Genomic DNA, 16,879 nt, shown 5'->3' on the forward strand with positions numbered 1-16,879 from the left:
AATTAGTGTAATGGCATAATGAAAATCCCCTAGAAATTTTAGTTTTGTGTATTATGCAAGCTTAAGTGATGTAACTAAACAATGATAGATTATCTCTGGAAAATGTATTCAAAAAATGAAAACCCAGTGGTACATTGAATGTTCAGTGTTGTTTCTGAACAAATTTCTCTTGAGACAAACATAATTAAGCCATGCAATGGATGTCTGGTCTCTAGTCAGAATAGAAATACTGCTGATTCTACCACCATGTTATAATTTGGAATCTTAGAAAGTCTAGACGCACAGCAAGGAAAAGAAAGTACCTGTGATTCTAGGTATGTTCTTCTATTCATAAATTCCTGTAAAATCACATTGAGGTTGTGGGTAAAAGACTAATCATTTGGGTTTCCTTGGTTTTTAGCTTCATATTCATTGGCTTACTCTTTTCAAATCAGAATGCACAAAAATATGTATGAAAATGAATACATAAATGGCTGGAAATATAATCCCTTCCAAACATGTAAGGAAGGCCATGAAAGTTAGAAGACCAGAATATAGTATATCTACATTTTATTCTATACACTTATGTTTTATGTGACTCCTTTACATTTAATCCTTTCAGATGTTACTTATATATAACAGCCTGTGTATATAAGAATATCAGAAAAAGAAAAAAGAAAAATCACAAGATTCAGAATTCAAAATCAGGAAGAAATACTGCATCTATTTTAATTGAGCAGTTATTTAGAATGGTTTAACAAAAGGAATCCAAGTATGTAGGTTCTCATGACAGACCATTGATCCTAGGAAAACTGCTTTTTCTGAGGGTCATTCAAGACCTTGCCAGATGACCGGATTTGTTTAGATATTATCTGCCCTCTCTGTTGTCTCCACAATGTCTAGCTCTGAGCCTATGAGTGGAAACCAAACCCTCTGCACCATATTCACATTTGCGGCTTTTTCATCTTTAGCAAAGTTACAACCTGTGCTCTTCGTTGTGTTCTTAATCATTTACTTGTTTACTGTGGGAGGAAACCTCATTATCATCTGCCTGATCTGGATCACCCCTTCCCTGCACACTCCCATGTATTTCTTCCTGGTCAACCTCTCCTTTCTGGAGATGTGTTATATCACCAGTGTTGTGCCTCAGATGCTGGTACACCTGCTTGTAGAGACCAAGACCATAAGTGTGGGAGGCTGTGCAGCTCAGATGTACATATTTACCATCTTGGGACTGACAGAATGTTGCCTGCTAGCCGCCATGGCTTATGACCGCTTCGTAGCTATCTGTTACCCACTGCATTACACTCTCCTGATGGGCCCTAGTATGTATTTGAAATTGGCTGCAGCATCTTGGACCACTGGCGTGGTGGTGGAATCAGTCCAGACCACCTGGATCTTCACTCTGCCCTTCTGCGGAACTGGAAAGATTCAGCACTTTTTTTGTGACATCATGCCTGTAGTAAAACTGGCTTGTGTTGATACCTCCCATAATGAGATTGTGGTGTTTGCCGTCTCTGTGCTCTTTATTATGAGTCCCTGTTTCCTCATTCTGTGCTCCTATGTGCGCATTTTTGTAACCATCTTGAGAATCCCTTCAGCAGCTGGCAGACAGAAAGCTTTCTCCACTTGTTCTTCTCATATCCTTGTCGTTTCTCTCTTCTATGGCACTGCCTTGTTCACTTATCTCCAACCTAAGACTTCACACACTCCAGAAACAGACAAAGCGACTTCACTCATGTACACAGTGGTTACACCTGCCCTGAATCCTGTTATCTATACTTTAAGGAACAGGGAAGTGAAGGAAGCCTTTCAAAGGGTAGCACAAAAGAACTGTCTTAGACAAATGGCCTAAACCAGCTACAGTACATAAAACTTACACTATTGTACAGAGAGATTACCCAATGTTTTATGATCCCTCTCCCAACAATATTGTCATTAAAGTGTGTGTGGCATAGTAATCAGGAAACAGTTGGATATGTTCCACATTTTTCAATGTGTTGAAGCAAAAGGGAAATATTCGGTAGGATCATTAAATATTTATCATTCATTCAATCAGCAACATTCAATCAGCATAATTACTGAGTGTCTCCTGTGTCCTGAACACCATTCAGTTTTTCCTTCTACAATGGTAATAGGATTGAAGTTAATATGTTTCATGCCATTTTACTAAGGAAAATAAAATTTTCTTTCTTGTGGGAAAAAAGTAAAAATTAATAGAAAGTAACTAATACATTTTTGGTGTCAAATATAGGCTGTTAAGTTCTTAATTTAAATTCTTAAATGGAGTATACACATTTAATTACTCTGGGCTCTATAGATATTAATAATCATGCATCTGAAATAATCAATGTTAATAAATACTGATGAGTTATGTACATTTTAACACTATAACACAACTCTAACTATTAACTTGTGAATCCAGTGAGGGATCCTGATTACTTATCTAATATATATATATAATTTATACATGTATATGTAATATATTGATATATATATAGGCCAATGATAAAAATATGGCAGTTATGAAAGTTTTTAATCAAATTTTAAAATTGTGATTATTTCATTTTCCTGTTTTCCTCTGTGTTGATTACATAATATATTGCTTTGTTCAGATTATCATTCTCTGTGAATTAACACTCAGGTCCTAAATTTTTCAGAATAGCATTGATTAGAATCTAGGATGTTTATTAATAGAATTACAACTGAAAAGGACATACCTGGGAATTTTAAACTCAGAGACTAATCATCACTGCAAGTAGAAGCTGAACAAATATATTCATTTCTTGTGACTGAACAATATGAATGTAACATTCTCTCCTATTTACAAGAATTGAGTGTTTATGATTGTGCATGAGATACTGTGATAACCTTAGGTGGAAGAAACTTCACAAGAGCAGAATCCTGAAGACTCCATAGGCACTACCTATATAAGAGCAGAGCCTCACCCCTTCCAAAGGTGTCTCTTAGTTGTCTCTGACACACTAACAAATACTTCATATGCATGCATGTGTGTGCACACACGCACACGCACACACATACACCAGTCCAACAGCTGTCAGTCAACCCAATTTCTGATCTTTTACATTGTCTTGTTCTCATTTTAAAATATTCACATGTCTGAGAAGCCCCAGCAGCCTAATGGACAAGGCATTGGCCTCCTAAAATATTCACAGGTCTGCAAAACCACTTAGAAAAGCTCTGCTGTTGTCATGTATTACTAAACTATTAAGAAATATATCTGTAATAGTGTCAACAATGAAAAAAGTAAAAAAAAGAAAAAGAAAATAAGACATAAATAAATAGAGAGATGATGATAGAGATGATAGATGTTAGATGAAATCCATGCTTGTGCCAGACATAGTATTTCTGGATGTTCTCAACCTCAGGTTCTCCAGGATACCAGAATGATGCTGAATTCCCAGAAAAGAGGCTGAAAGAAATGTCTTTACCAAATTTATGTGACCTTTTATTGCTTGAGCTTCAAAGCAGCTATTTCCAAAATTAAAAGTTTAAGGAAAATTTTCCACACATATCATGAGAGGCAAATAAATACTGTTAGTTTAAAAGAACAAGGAAAGATTCCAAAAAGCAATCTCAGAAAATGCCCTATTGGGAAATAGAGGCATGGATATGTGGAACAGACTGACAGCTGTTGCGGGGGTGGGTGGGGACTGGATGAAAGAAGATGAAGGGATTAGCTAAAGAATATTTATGTGTAACCCATGGACACAGACAACAGTGTGGAGATGGCCAGAGGGGAGGGGGGAGCAAGGCTGGGTGGAGGTGGGCAAAGGCGGGGGGAAGGATGGGGACATTTTTAATAGTGTCAACAATAAAATAAGAAAAAAATTTAAAATTTCCTATTATAAAATTTATGGAAGGAAAAGGATGTGTACAAATCTCGAGTTTAAATAACAAATAGTTGTAGGCACCAATGAGCTGCTTTCCCACACATGTTTACTTCTCTAAGAGTTGCCCAGCTCCTCATGTTAACACTACTTGGCATCACATCCACAGCCCCCAGTGCCACAAATCTCTAGTAGTCAGACCTTCAAAATTATAAAACCTGATATTACAATCATTATTTTATGTTTTTAAAGATACTAAAGCATTTTCAAAATCACATATAATGTTGATATTACATGCTGTTTCCTCTCCTTAAAAATCTCTTCTCCAACAACTATCTCCTTTTATCTAATTAATGCACATTCTTCCTTCAAATCTCAACTCAATAATTGCTTACTTATAAAAGCTTCTTTTTTATCTCTATAACTGCAACTTTTCTTCCTATTACATATTTTGTGGCATTGTCTAATTTTCCTTGGATCCTAAGTTTCCTTTTCATATTTACAGTGCTTGAATTGTGCATTTAATTTTTTAATTAATATATGTATTTTCAATAAATTTCAGGTTTCTGAAGGTTAGAACATGTCCATTTATTACTGTATCCCAGAACTTAATTCAGAGCCTGATAAGGATACATATTCAAATAATTAGAAAATATTAATAAATAAGTAAAATAATAAATGACAGTTATTTTTAGGGTTTTAACTCATTCAAGATATTCAAGTATACATTTCTTCTCCAAACTGCTTGTTATTATTACCTCACAGATCTTGTATCAATACTGTTCAGATCTCTTTTGATGTAGTTAGATAACTAACCATTGTGAGGCTAGATCTTCACCTCTATGCTACCTGTTCTTTCAGGAAAATGGATAATAAAACTTAGATCAAATATTTATTTAGCACCTACTATACGCCAGACATTGTCTTGAATGTTTTACAAAGTCTATCTTCTTTCCATTTCACAATAGAACTGTACGAGTATATTACTACCTCCATTATAAAACTGAGAAAACTGAGGCACAAAGAAAGAGTAGGAGATACAGGTAAAGATAAAACACGTGTATGGAATATTAATTTAGTCACTTGGTATTGTTCTACCTAACCACAACCCAATCCCAAAACCAATTAGTCAGTTTGCATTTTTAGTTTCAGAAATTCGATAGAAAATTAGAAATATATAAAATTCTCAAACTGTATATTTTTGACACTCTGCCAATCATGCTTTAGAGGGGAGAAATCTATTCTAAATATATTTCACTATGTTTTTGTTTCCACATTCTATTAATCCTAATGTAGAAGAGGCTTTTAAAAAAATTTTTATCTTCTTAATAACTATTATCCCTTTGCTCTATTTCTTGTTGAACAAACATACTTTCCCAAAACTAACACTTTGCATTAGCATCACATAGCGGGTATGTGACCAAGGCCTAACAGAAGAGATTAACTCAAAGTTTGACACATGACTCAGCAAAGCCCCATCAAACTAACTCTTCAGTTTTTACTTAAGCAAACAAGAAAAAGGTGGAAAAAGGTTTTTACACTTGAACTTGGGAAGATGTAACTCTGGAGCTCCTGAGGGCTGTATCACAAGGAATGAGTGACTTAACTATGATGTCTATGGGAGGAAAACAGTACCTAAAGCTGCCTAAATCTTGAGCCATGAATGACATACAGGCTGGTGAGTCCAGTGATACACTGCAACTTTCTGTTGCATGAGACAATAATGCCCTCCCGCTCTTCTATCATCTTCTTACATCGTTCTGAGACAAGTTAGTTATTCCTTACCAGCAACTGGAAAATCCTCAATAATTCAAAAGTCATCTTAACTGAAATTCTAGAGATTTAGACACAGCTATTTTTTAAACTCATCTTTTAACTCTCCTGGAAAAGATTAGTGATTGCCATACATTCTTCTAGTCTGACACGTCCTCATGTGGTTTAAATGTTTGGTAGCTTTCCCTCTATATCTTGTGAATTCAAATAAATTTTAACAATCTCATATTTAATCAAACAAATCTAGCACACATGTATTCTTTAAGAGTAGTTTAAGAATGATGCAAATTTCTGCAACAAATACTATTCATGTATTACAGAATAAACAATTCTGAGTCACCCATTTGCTGGCAGGATTCCTGAAGATTTTGATTTTATGAGGTTTTTCTATTGTCCTCAAAGGGAAGGGGCTGGACAAATTATAAAATGCAAAAGTAGTCTTTGTAATAAAATCACCTGACTCAAGAGAAGTCTCCCAAATATATGAGCCAAAGTATATGGTTAGTCTCCAGATTCCTTTCAAGAAAGGCATACATGCACTATCATATTGTTTTAATTTTTGAATTTAAAAAAATAATGCTTAAGTAAAACAAAAAATAATATTTTCTATGTATAGTTGTCACTAGGGAAAAGTAAATGCCAATTGTTTGTTAATAATTATTGATTGATCTGGCAACACTGATTAATCTGGCAACAAGAAAAATAACCCCAAATAGAATTTTGTATATTTATGTTTTCACCAAATTATGCATGTTTTCAATATAAGCAATACAATCAGTTCAAGTACTATGGCTGTTTAAAAGCCTCATATGAAAGGAAATAACATACACTATATTCACGTCCTACCAGTTAAAGAAATTTATTGAGAGGCTGTTTATTTTACTGTGTAAGTTTGAATGACTATTGACTGGCGATTTCTTAAATTTTTTATTTTATTTTATTTTTTATTCTTGTTCAGTTACAGTTGTCCCACCTTTTTCCCCATTGCTCACTCCTACCCCAGTGCCCCCTCAAGTCAATCCACCCCCCACCATTGTCTGTGCCTGTGAGTCCTCTCCTTTATTCCTCTTCCTTGAAATGCTCCCTAGCAGTACCATCTGGTGGACAGAATTTGTAGTGATTATATGTGAATGCCTTCTCCGGACATTTTTACAGTTTAAAAAAATATCTGAGCCAGTGTGTGTTTTCTTTAATTTCTCTTTTTTTCTTAATACCTTCACCTTTTTTACGCATCTTAGAAACAGTGTGGTGATTGCCAGAGAGAAAGGTGGAGTGTGGGGAGGCAGGAGAGGGTGATGGAAAGACATTTCACTTGGGGTGGTGAACACACAACAAAATATACAGATGATGCATTATAGAATTGTACACCTGAAATATACATAATTTTATGAAGCAATATCATCCTAATAAATTCAATGAAAAACTTTTAAAAATCTGACACTGATATTTCAGCTCTAAAGATGTGACATGTAATTTCATTAGTTATTACATTTAATAAAGTTATGTAAAATTTACCAAAATGAATAGAATCATATCCTCCTTTGCTCCTTCACTATGTTTTATGTGTATACCAAGTGAAGAACATGCCACACATGCCCAACTTCTTGTCACCTAATTCTGTTATTCTCTATAGCATGTATAACTCCCTGGCATGTCTTTTCCAAATAATTTATAAGCTGCTTGAGAGGAGAGATGGCTACTTATGGGGAACCGTTCCAAGTGTGGGAAATGTGGCCCTGCCCTCACTCAGAAAAGCCAGTGGGGGCAGGACCCACGTCCATGGATAGGGAATCAGGCCTACATTGTACATAGGCTGCTGTGAGACTTGCTTTTTGCTAAAACTCCCTCACCCTGAATTGAGGCAGCAAATGTTTACTGCATATCTTTAAAGTAACTTCCTAAAATCTATGCTAAACCTTTCAAGGACCAGTGTAACCAGAATCACCACTTTTCCCTTTACATTTGCAAATATTCTTCCTCTTTTAAGTAATTAGCAACACCCTCTCCTTTGTTTTCTGTAACCACCTAAAGCCAAATCTGTGCATAGTCAATGAGGATCATCCTCAATGTAATGTGCCGAGGAAAGCAATACAAGCCTGTCAAGGCAAGGGTCAGGGTGCTCTCTTCTTGAGATAGGGGCTGCGCCGTCCCTTTTCCTCCACAGGACTCGGTAGTCTGTGTGTATTTGTCTTTTGCCACAACAACACAGGATCCTGTGGGCCGGGATCCACGTCAGCTACTCTCTATTCTATATTGATGTTATGACCAGCAATAATTTCTACAATATTCAACCCAAAAGATCTACAAACTGTATCTCCATCCTTCAAAGAGGACCTAGAAGGCATTAAATGAATATTTTTAAATAAACAAATGAATAATTTTTCAATTCTAAGTGTTCCCACATTTGAAGGTCCAGGTTAAAAAAAAAAATAGAGCAAGTTCGTAAGGGTGGACAGGGTTGTCGTGTTTGGCCATGATACTTAGGGTCTGTCTTTAGGTAAGATGAATATTTTACAAGAATATTTAAAGGATTTATACTACAGGCTTATCATCAGAGAAGCAAAGGATAGAATTAAAAACAATAAGAAACATCACAGGAAGGTACTTTTCTGCTCAGTGTTGAAGAAAACCTCTAAAAGAACCATAGCTTTATGAAAATGAAGTGGGCTGCCTTCAAAAACATGAAATTCTCAACTGAGGCAACTATTCAAGTACGTCCTAATTGGTTATTGATTTAGGAAGTAAATAGGATTCACTCTGCATTATTTCTTACATTAAATTATCTAAGGCACTTCTATGACATGAAAAAAAACATATTTTGCATGTGAAAGTATTAAATATTTAAAGAAGGCATCTAATATTTAAATCTCCATTGTCTTCCTCCTTCCTATCCCCACCCTGTATATTTAGGTAGAATATGATTCTACCTCAACTTTCAGGGTATTATTTATATGCATGAATACTATAAGATGAACACCTATAATTAAGCACCTTTTTAAGGGTAATTTCTGTCTCATTGTCATTGATAAGAAATAATCTATCATCAAAACTAAAATTTTCTTATTTAACTAAAAATCTTTAACAAGAATAGCTATCTACTTTAAGGGAAAGCTTTACTTTAAAACACTTTCTTACTTAAAATAAGAAATCTCTCACATCTAAGTAATATGAGATTCTGGAAAATATAAAAAAAACATTTAAATTATAGCTTCATTATTTAGTGGCTGGTATTAGCATCAGTGAGAAGATGGACAATGTTATATTTTTGATCAAGAGCTAACATAGTGCCTTGTGTTCCTTTTCTGAAGATGTAAGTACCTATTGCATTGTTTTAGGGAGAGTACAGACAGATTCATTGTTCTCACCATGTCACTCTATTCTTTCATATTTGCCAATTTTAGTCATCATGGACAGAGAATTTCTACCCATAATTACTTTCCCAGAGCTATTCCTAACTTTTGGTGGGTGATGGGAGGAAAACTCTTTTAAAAGAACTTAGTATAATAGGTGTCTTTGGGAAGACTTGACAAAGATTTTTTTGTTAAACATTACTCAAATCCTGTGTATACTTGTTATTACAATTTGTATGTGGTGTGGTTTTTATATTTAATAGATATTAGTCCTAGGAGCATTATAACGGTGAAGTTAAATCAGTGTTACATTGTGCGGCTGCTGTTGTTAAAGGACTGGCTGAGAACAGTTCATCGTACAACTTAGTTCAAAACAACTAAATAGCGAAACAATAGTCCTGAGGTTATATGTGTGTTTGTGTGTATATAGATATTTATTATGCACATAGAGAGCCTTAAAGGGAATACAAATGATGAGTATATTAATGGAGTGAAGTAAAGATTGTAACATGTTCGTCTGATTGACTAATGGAAATATCTTCTTTGAATTCTCTCAATAAAATTTTTGAGCATCTCAAAATAAATTATTTAATTGCATTTTACCACTTGAACTACTTTTAAAAATACATATATATTTAAAATTCTAAGAAATTGGGTAAAATATCACTTTACATATGTGTACTAGAAGTAAGAGAAACTGTCAGTCAAAGTTGTATATGTGTAAGGGAAACAGTTTTAGAAAAAGAGCTCTTCATTGTTTCTCATTATCCTAGGTGATGTTTATTAAACCTGGTAAATAATATAAGATCACTATTTCTAATTAAGGAATAATAAATGAAAGTTAATTTTAAACTAATTTCCAGTGTTTAAATATTATAAAATGAGTTTAAACTGGAAGCTATAAATTACTCTCTCAAACATATTTTTTTTAAAAGATATGTCATCATGGCAGATATAATTCCCCATTGAAGCGGTCAGAAAATAGTGTCTGCATATACAGTAAGGTTACTTTTAACTGTGGACTCAGGAACTGCTCTGGTAATGTTGACATCCACCCTAAAGGTTCTTGTGAGTGCATGTGTGCATGTGCATGGCGGGTGTGAAAACTTAAGGAAACGCTTGTCTCTGAGTTTACATTTTTTGACATTTAATAGACCATTTGAAACTATTTCAAGCTTGAGTTACCCTATGATATTGTATTCAGGGATTTATTAATGTCCTTTCTAATTTTGTTCTTTGACTAAATTCACTTTTTAATAGGGCCCAATGAGACTGATTAAAGTCATGACTAATATTTTACATGAGCTTTATTTAAGATAATTCACAGCAGGATGCAAAGTTTCATTCCACCAAAGGGAATTGCCAGGTTGCCCTGGTGTAACCTATAGCTTATTATGGAAAAACCAGATCAAATTGAGGAAGTACAAGAAATTAGCTACCTTTCACTCCAAATTACCTTGAGACCATCTTCTCATTAACCTCATCAAAGGATGATTCTACCTCTCTTTGCTCTCTCTCTAACTGGCACACTTAACGCTGAAAATGGAGGATTATTTTAGACATCCGGTGGGAATCATGCTATTTGGAAGCCATCAGAATAGAACTGGCTCCAAACAGACTACCCTGAGAGTGACTTCATTTTTAATTTAAAATATTTGTATAAATATACTCCAAGGACAAAGATGATTAATGACAACAGTAGAGAAGTGCTACCTGAGTTTCTTTTGATTGGTCTCCAGGGTTTGTTGCATTAAAGATGTAAACTTCTTTTGACTCTAAACTCCAGAAGTCACATTAGACACTTTAGGTGAAAAGGATACCTTAAAAGGATTTTGTCCTCTTACATAATTAACATTTTATGCTTTTCAAAAAAAGTCAATCAGAAAATTTCCTCATCAATTATATAAACTATCAGGATGAAAGCAGGAAAGCCCTACTTATCAAGAAGTTTGTATCTAATATAAATATGGATGAAGTATTGTACAAAAATATGAAACTTGGAATAAAAAGAGTTGAATTCTAGTAGTGAATGGGTACCAATAAGGAGTGTACACATGGGATAATCATTTTATGTTTGGGGGATTGCACATTTTAAATTTTTAAGAATGCCAGCCTTATATCATAGATTCTTTAAAGACCAAATTTTAAAATCCATGAAAATTAATGTACACTCATTTCTTATTCTATTCTCCAGGATGAACTATATTCAACACAAAGTACCAGGTACCTATCATATTTTAGAGAAAGTAAAACAAATACCTAAAACAAGAGATTTGTCAATACCTTTAAAATACTCATTCTTGTCAAACACAAGTTATCACTAAGTATAACCTCAAATAATACCATGTTTTTCTTCTTCACACTATTTCTTCTATCTATAGTAGGGAAATTATAATTTAATTAGAAATCAAAAATAATAAGGCATCTATAAAATACCCAAATAGCTGGAATTAAATAATATCTAAAAATCAAGGTCAAAATAAGCATAAAAAAAGAAAAAATAACTGAATAATTCTACCTTAAATGATTGTGAAAAAATATCAAAATTACTGAGATGAGGCAAAACATAACCAGAGACATTGAAATAAAGAACAAACTGTCAGTAACCAGAGGGGAGGGAGTAGGAGGAAAATGGGGAAAATAGGGGAAGGGTTGTCAAGGAACATGTATAAAGGACACATGGGCAAAGCCAAAAGGGGGTAGGATCGAGGGTGGAGGTGGGGATGGGTGGGGTGGGGGTAGTGGTGGGGTGAGTATGAAGAGAAGTGTACTTGAACAACAATAAAAATGAATAGAGAACAAATTTAAAAATTGCTGAGATGAAGCTGAAGCAGGACTTAAAGGAAAATATATAGTGATGGATGCATATATATATGATAATAAAAATGTCTGAAACAATTATTTAAGATTCTATCTTGAGAAACTAAGAAAATGAGAAAAACCAAAAAGCAAAATGAACAGTAGAAAGGACATAATAAAGATGAGAGGAGAAGGCACTGCTATTAAAAAAGAAAAGAAAAGAAAAACTGGAGAAAAAGAGTAAAGAAAAACATTAGCTACAAAATGTTCCTATGAAAAGATAAATAAAAATTTATAAAACTCTAGCTATCTTAAAATGAAAAAAATGGACACAGATTAACCAATATCAAGAATAAAAGGACTCATGGACATGAACAACAGTGTGGTGATTGCGGGAAGGGGTAGGGGACATAAGGGAGCTAAGTAGCAATGGAAAAAACACAATTAAAAAGTTAAAATTTTTAAAATTTAAAAAATAATGAGGGTATCAATACACATTCACAGACATTTTTAAAGAATATTATGAACAGATTAGTACCAACTATTCAATGACATTCATAACATTTTTTAATTCCCTAAAAAAATCCCTGAGTTTACTCAAAAAGAAATAGATGTAAAAATTATCGACAAAATACAAGCAAACAATTCAGTTGCATATTCAAAAGATTATATACCATGACCAAGTGTGATCCTCTCCTGGAATGCAAGGATGGTTCTACATATGAAAGTGTATCAAGGTGATACACAGCATTAAAACAAAAAAAATGGAGGAAGTATGATCATCTCAAGTGATGCAGAGCAAGCATTTGATAAAATTTAACACCTTTTATTATAAAAGCACTCAAAAAGCTATGAATAGAAAGAAAGTGTTTCATCATAAAAAGGGCCATATGTGAAAAACAGACATGCTTAATAACAAAATTTTGCTTAATGATGAGAAAGATTAAACTCTTTCCCTCTAAAACCAGGGGGATAAGGCAAGACTGCCCACTTTTGCCAATTACACTCAACAAAGTACTGTAGCCTTAGGAAATTTTTGGCAAAAAAAAAAAGACTTCCAAATTAGAAAGGAAAAGGGAACATTATCTCTGATCACAGATAGCATGAAGTTTTACATAGAAAACTCTAAGTATCACACACACACACACACACACACACACAAACTGAGGGCTAAAAACTTAACAAAATATGAAGTATCAAGATGAAATAGGTAAAGGGATTAAGCAAAAAAAAAAAAAAACCCAAAACAGACAAAACAAAAACTCAGGCACACAGACAATAGTATGGTGATTACCAGAGGGAAGGGGGCATTAGGAGCCAAAGGAAGAGGGTAAATGGGGGATAAATGGTGACTGAAGGAGACTAGACTTTGAATGGTGAGTGCACAATGCAATGTGCAGATGATGTATTGTAGTGTTTTACACTTGAAATCTGTATAAATTTATTGACCAATGTAAACCCAATAAATTCAATAAAAACGATACAAAGTCAGCATGCATTTTTATAAATTAACAATGGACAGTGTGAAAAAATTAAGAAACAATTCTAACTACAATGAAAAAAGATAAAATACTTAGAAATTAACTTAATCAAAGAGGGGAGGTTAGAGGAATCAGGAAGTTATTCCTTATTCCTTAAGTATTCCTTAATCAGGAGGTTAGAGGAATACTTTTTGTTTTCGCCCATTGAGTGTGATGTTGGCTGTAGATTTTTCATATATGGCCTTTATTATGTTGAGGTATGCTCCATCTCTTATTTTGCTGAGAGTTTTTATCATAAATGGGTGCTGGGTTTTATCAAATGCTTTTTCTGCATCTATTGATATGATCATGTGATTTTAATGCCTCATTTTGTTTATGTGGTGTATCAAATGTATTGGTTTGCAAATATTGTACCAACCTTGCATCCCTGGGATAGATCCCATTTGATCACAGTGTATGACAATTTTAATGTATTGCTGAATCTGGTTTACTAGTATTTTGTTGAGGATTTTAGCATCAATGTTCATCAGGGATATTAGCCTATAGCTTTATTTCTTTGTTATGTCTTTATTTAGTGTTGGAATTAGGATAATACAGGCCTGTTTCAAAAGAGGTTATAAACCTTCCCTCTTGTTGAAATTTTTGTAATAGTTTGAGAAGGATAGGTGTTAGTTCTTCTTTGAATGATCAGTGAAATTCACCTGTGAAGCCATCTGGTCCAGGACTTTTATTAGCTGGGAGGTTTTTGTTTTTTATTATTGCTTCAGTTTCATTAGTTATCAATCTATGCAGGTATTCTGCTTCTTCCTGATTCAGTTTTGGGAGATTGTATGATTCTAGAAATTTGTCTCTTTCATCCAGGTTGTCCAATTTCTTGGCATATGGTTGTACATACTATTTTCTTACAATCCTTTATATTTCTGTGGTATCCATTGTTATTTCCCCTCTTTCATTGCTGATTTTATTAATTTGGCTCCTCTCTCTTTTTTTCTTGATGAGTCTGGTTAAAAGTTCATTTACTTTGTTTATCTTTTTAAAGAACCAGCTCTTGGATTCATTAATCTTTTTCATTGTTTTTTTCTTTTTAATCTCTATGTTATTTATTTCTGATCTCCCTTGATTACTTCCTCCCTTCTACTCCCTTTGTGCTTTGTTTGTGGTTGGTTTTCTAGTTTTTTTAGGTGTAGGGTTAGATTGTTTATTTGAGATTTTTCTTGCTTCTTGAAAAGGGCCTCTAATGCTATGAAATTCCCTCTTGGTACTGCTTTTGCTGTGTCCCATAGGTTTTGGGTTGTTGTGTGTTTATTTTCACTTGTTTTCAAGTACTTTTTTTATTTCTTCCATGATCTTACTGATGACCCATCCATAATTTAATAACATGTGATTTAGCCTCCATAATGTCTTGTGTATCTGAATGATTTTGAATTTTTTTACTGTAGTTGGTTTCCAGTTTCATGCTAATATTATCTGAGAAAATGCTTGATATGATTTCAATTTTCTTGAATTTGTTGAGACTTATTTTGTGTCCTATCATGTAGTCTATTTTAGAGGAATATGTACACTTTGTACACTTGTGAATAATGTGTATTCTGATGCTTTTGGGTGAAATATACTGCAAATATCAATTAAATCCATTCAATTTAGTGTGTCATTTAAGGCTGCTGTTCAGTTGTTTATTTTTTGTCTGCTAGACCTATCCATTGTTGACAGTGGGGTGTTAAAATTCCCTACCATGACTGCATTGCTGTCAATCTCTTCTTTAAAGTCCACCAAGATTTTATTGATGTATTTAGATGTCCTTATATTGGGCATGTATATGTTTATAAGGGTTATATCCTCTTGTTATATTAATCCCATTAGTATTACATAGTGACTTTCTTTCTCGCTTTTTATGATCTTTGTTTTGAAGTATAAATTTTTTCAGATGTGAGTATTTCTACCCCAGCATTTTTTGTCTCCATTTGCAGGGGATTTTTTTTTACATCCCTTCATTTTCAGCTTGTGTAAATCTTTTGTTCTGAGGTGGGTCTCTTGCAGACAGCATATATACGGGTCATGATTTCTTATCCATTCAGCCATCCTATGTATTTTGATTGGAGGATTTAATCCATTTACATTTAAGATCATTATCGATAGGTACTTGTTCAGTACCATTTTGATCCTTTATACCTATGTTTCTGTCTCTATTACTTCTTCTAAAAGCAGTCCCTTTAACATCTCTTGCAGTGCTAGTTTGGTGTTAATGAATTCCTTTAGCCTTTTATAGTCTGGGAAGCTCTTTATTTCTCTTTCAACTTTAAATAACAGCTTTGCTGGATAGAGTAGTCTTGGTTATAGATGTTTGTTTTCCATTACTTTGAATGCTTCATGTCAACCCCTTCTGGCCTAAAGTGTTTCTTTTGAGAAATCAGCTGACAGTCTTATTGGAGCTCCCTTGTAGGTAACTGACTATTTCTCTCTTGCTGCTTTTAAGACTTATTCTTTGTTTTTAAACTTTGCCATTTTAATTATGATGTGTCTTGTGTGGATCTCTTTGGGTTCATCTTGATTGGGACTCTCTGTGCTACCTGAACTTGTGTGACTTTTTCATTCACCCAGTTATGGACATTTTCTCATTATTTCTTCAAACACATCTTCTGTCCCTTTGCCTTGTTCACTTTCTTCTCATTTTGGTATACCTATGATGCAGATACTGTTATGTTTCATGTTGCCCTAAAGTTCCCTTAAACCTTCCTTGTTCTTTTTAAGTCTTTTTGCTTTTTGTTACTCTGATTGGGTGTTTTTTTCTACCTTGTCATCTAAATCGCTGATTTGCTCCTCTGCTTTGTCTAGCCTGCTCTTAATTCCTTCTAGTGTATTTTTCATTTCAGATATTGCATTCTTTACTTCCAACTAGTTCTTATTCATGGTGTCTATGTCCTTTTTCATGCTGATGTAGTCTCCACTAAACTCCTAGTAGTTCTCATTAAGTTCCTTGAGTATCTTTATACCCATTACTTTGTACTGTATGTCTCATAAATTGCTTGCCTCAATTTCATTCAGCTCTTTTTCTGGGAATTCCTCCTTTTCTTTCACTTGGAGATTATTTCTTTGTCTCCCCTTTTTAGCTGACTCTTTTTGTTTGTTTCTATATATTAGATAGATCTGCTTCTACTCCCTGTCTCCATGAGATGTCCTTATGTGGCAGGAATTCTGTGGGACTCATTGGTACAGTCTCCTTGGTACAATCTCCTTGATCTCCTGAGCTGGATGCTCTAAGAATGCTCTTTGTGTTATTTATGTGGGTTCTCCTGTTGTATTTGGGTCTCGATTTTTGTTGGCCCACTTGTTGGTGTGCTCTCCCCTCTGGCTGGCTGACTGAGAGGCTCAACCTCCACTACGTCTTGTACACTGTTGTACAGGTGCTGACAGAACAAAACGATACAAAACCAAAACCCACACATTCAAAAAACAACCAACAAGAGCAAAATCAATAATTAAAGAGCAAAGAATAATAAAAGTGGAAAGAGGAATAGAACATTATGTTTTTAAAGGGATACAATAAGACCAAAGGAAAGAAAAATGATTATGAGAGGGTAAAGGGAGGAGAAACAATAACAATAAGGAATAGAAACAGGGAATCACCACAAAAGAACAAGGAAATGGG

The 16,879-nt window shown here is 34.1% G+C and overlaps 1 protein-coding gene across 1 annotated transcript; it reads left to right on the forward strand.

The window, feature by feature from the left end:
• Positions 1 to 308: 308 nt before the first annotated feature.
• Positions 309 to 2,169, forward strand: LOC112318269 (olfactory receptor 10A2). Its single transcript, XM_024575449.4, has one exon. It carries the CDS (start codon positions 875 to 877, stop codon positions 1,832 to 1,834), a length of 960 nt encoding a protein of 319 aa, XP_024431217.2. The 5' UTR covers positions 309 to 874; the 3' UTR covers positions 1,835 to 2,169.
• The last annotated feature ends 14,710 nt before the right edge of the window (positions 2,170 to 16,879 follow it).

Source organism: Desmodus rotundus, chromosome 3 (assembly GCF_022682495.2).
Source record: "Desmodus rotundus isolate HL8 chromosome 3, HLdesRot8A.1, whole genome shotgun sequence".
NCBI lineage: Eukaryota > Metazoa > Chordata > Mammalia > Chiroptera > Phyllostomidae > Desmodus > Desmodus rotundus.

What these genes read in the sequence shown, in the direction of transcription:
- LOC112318269 (XM_024575449.4), top strand. Translation starts at nt 875, where the DNA reads ATGTCTAGCTCTGAGCCTATGAGTGGAAACCAAACCCTCTGCACCATA.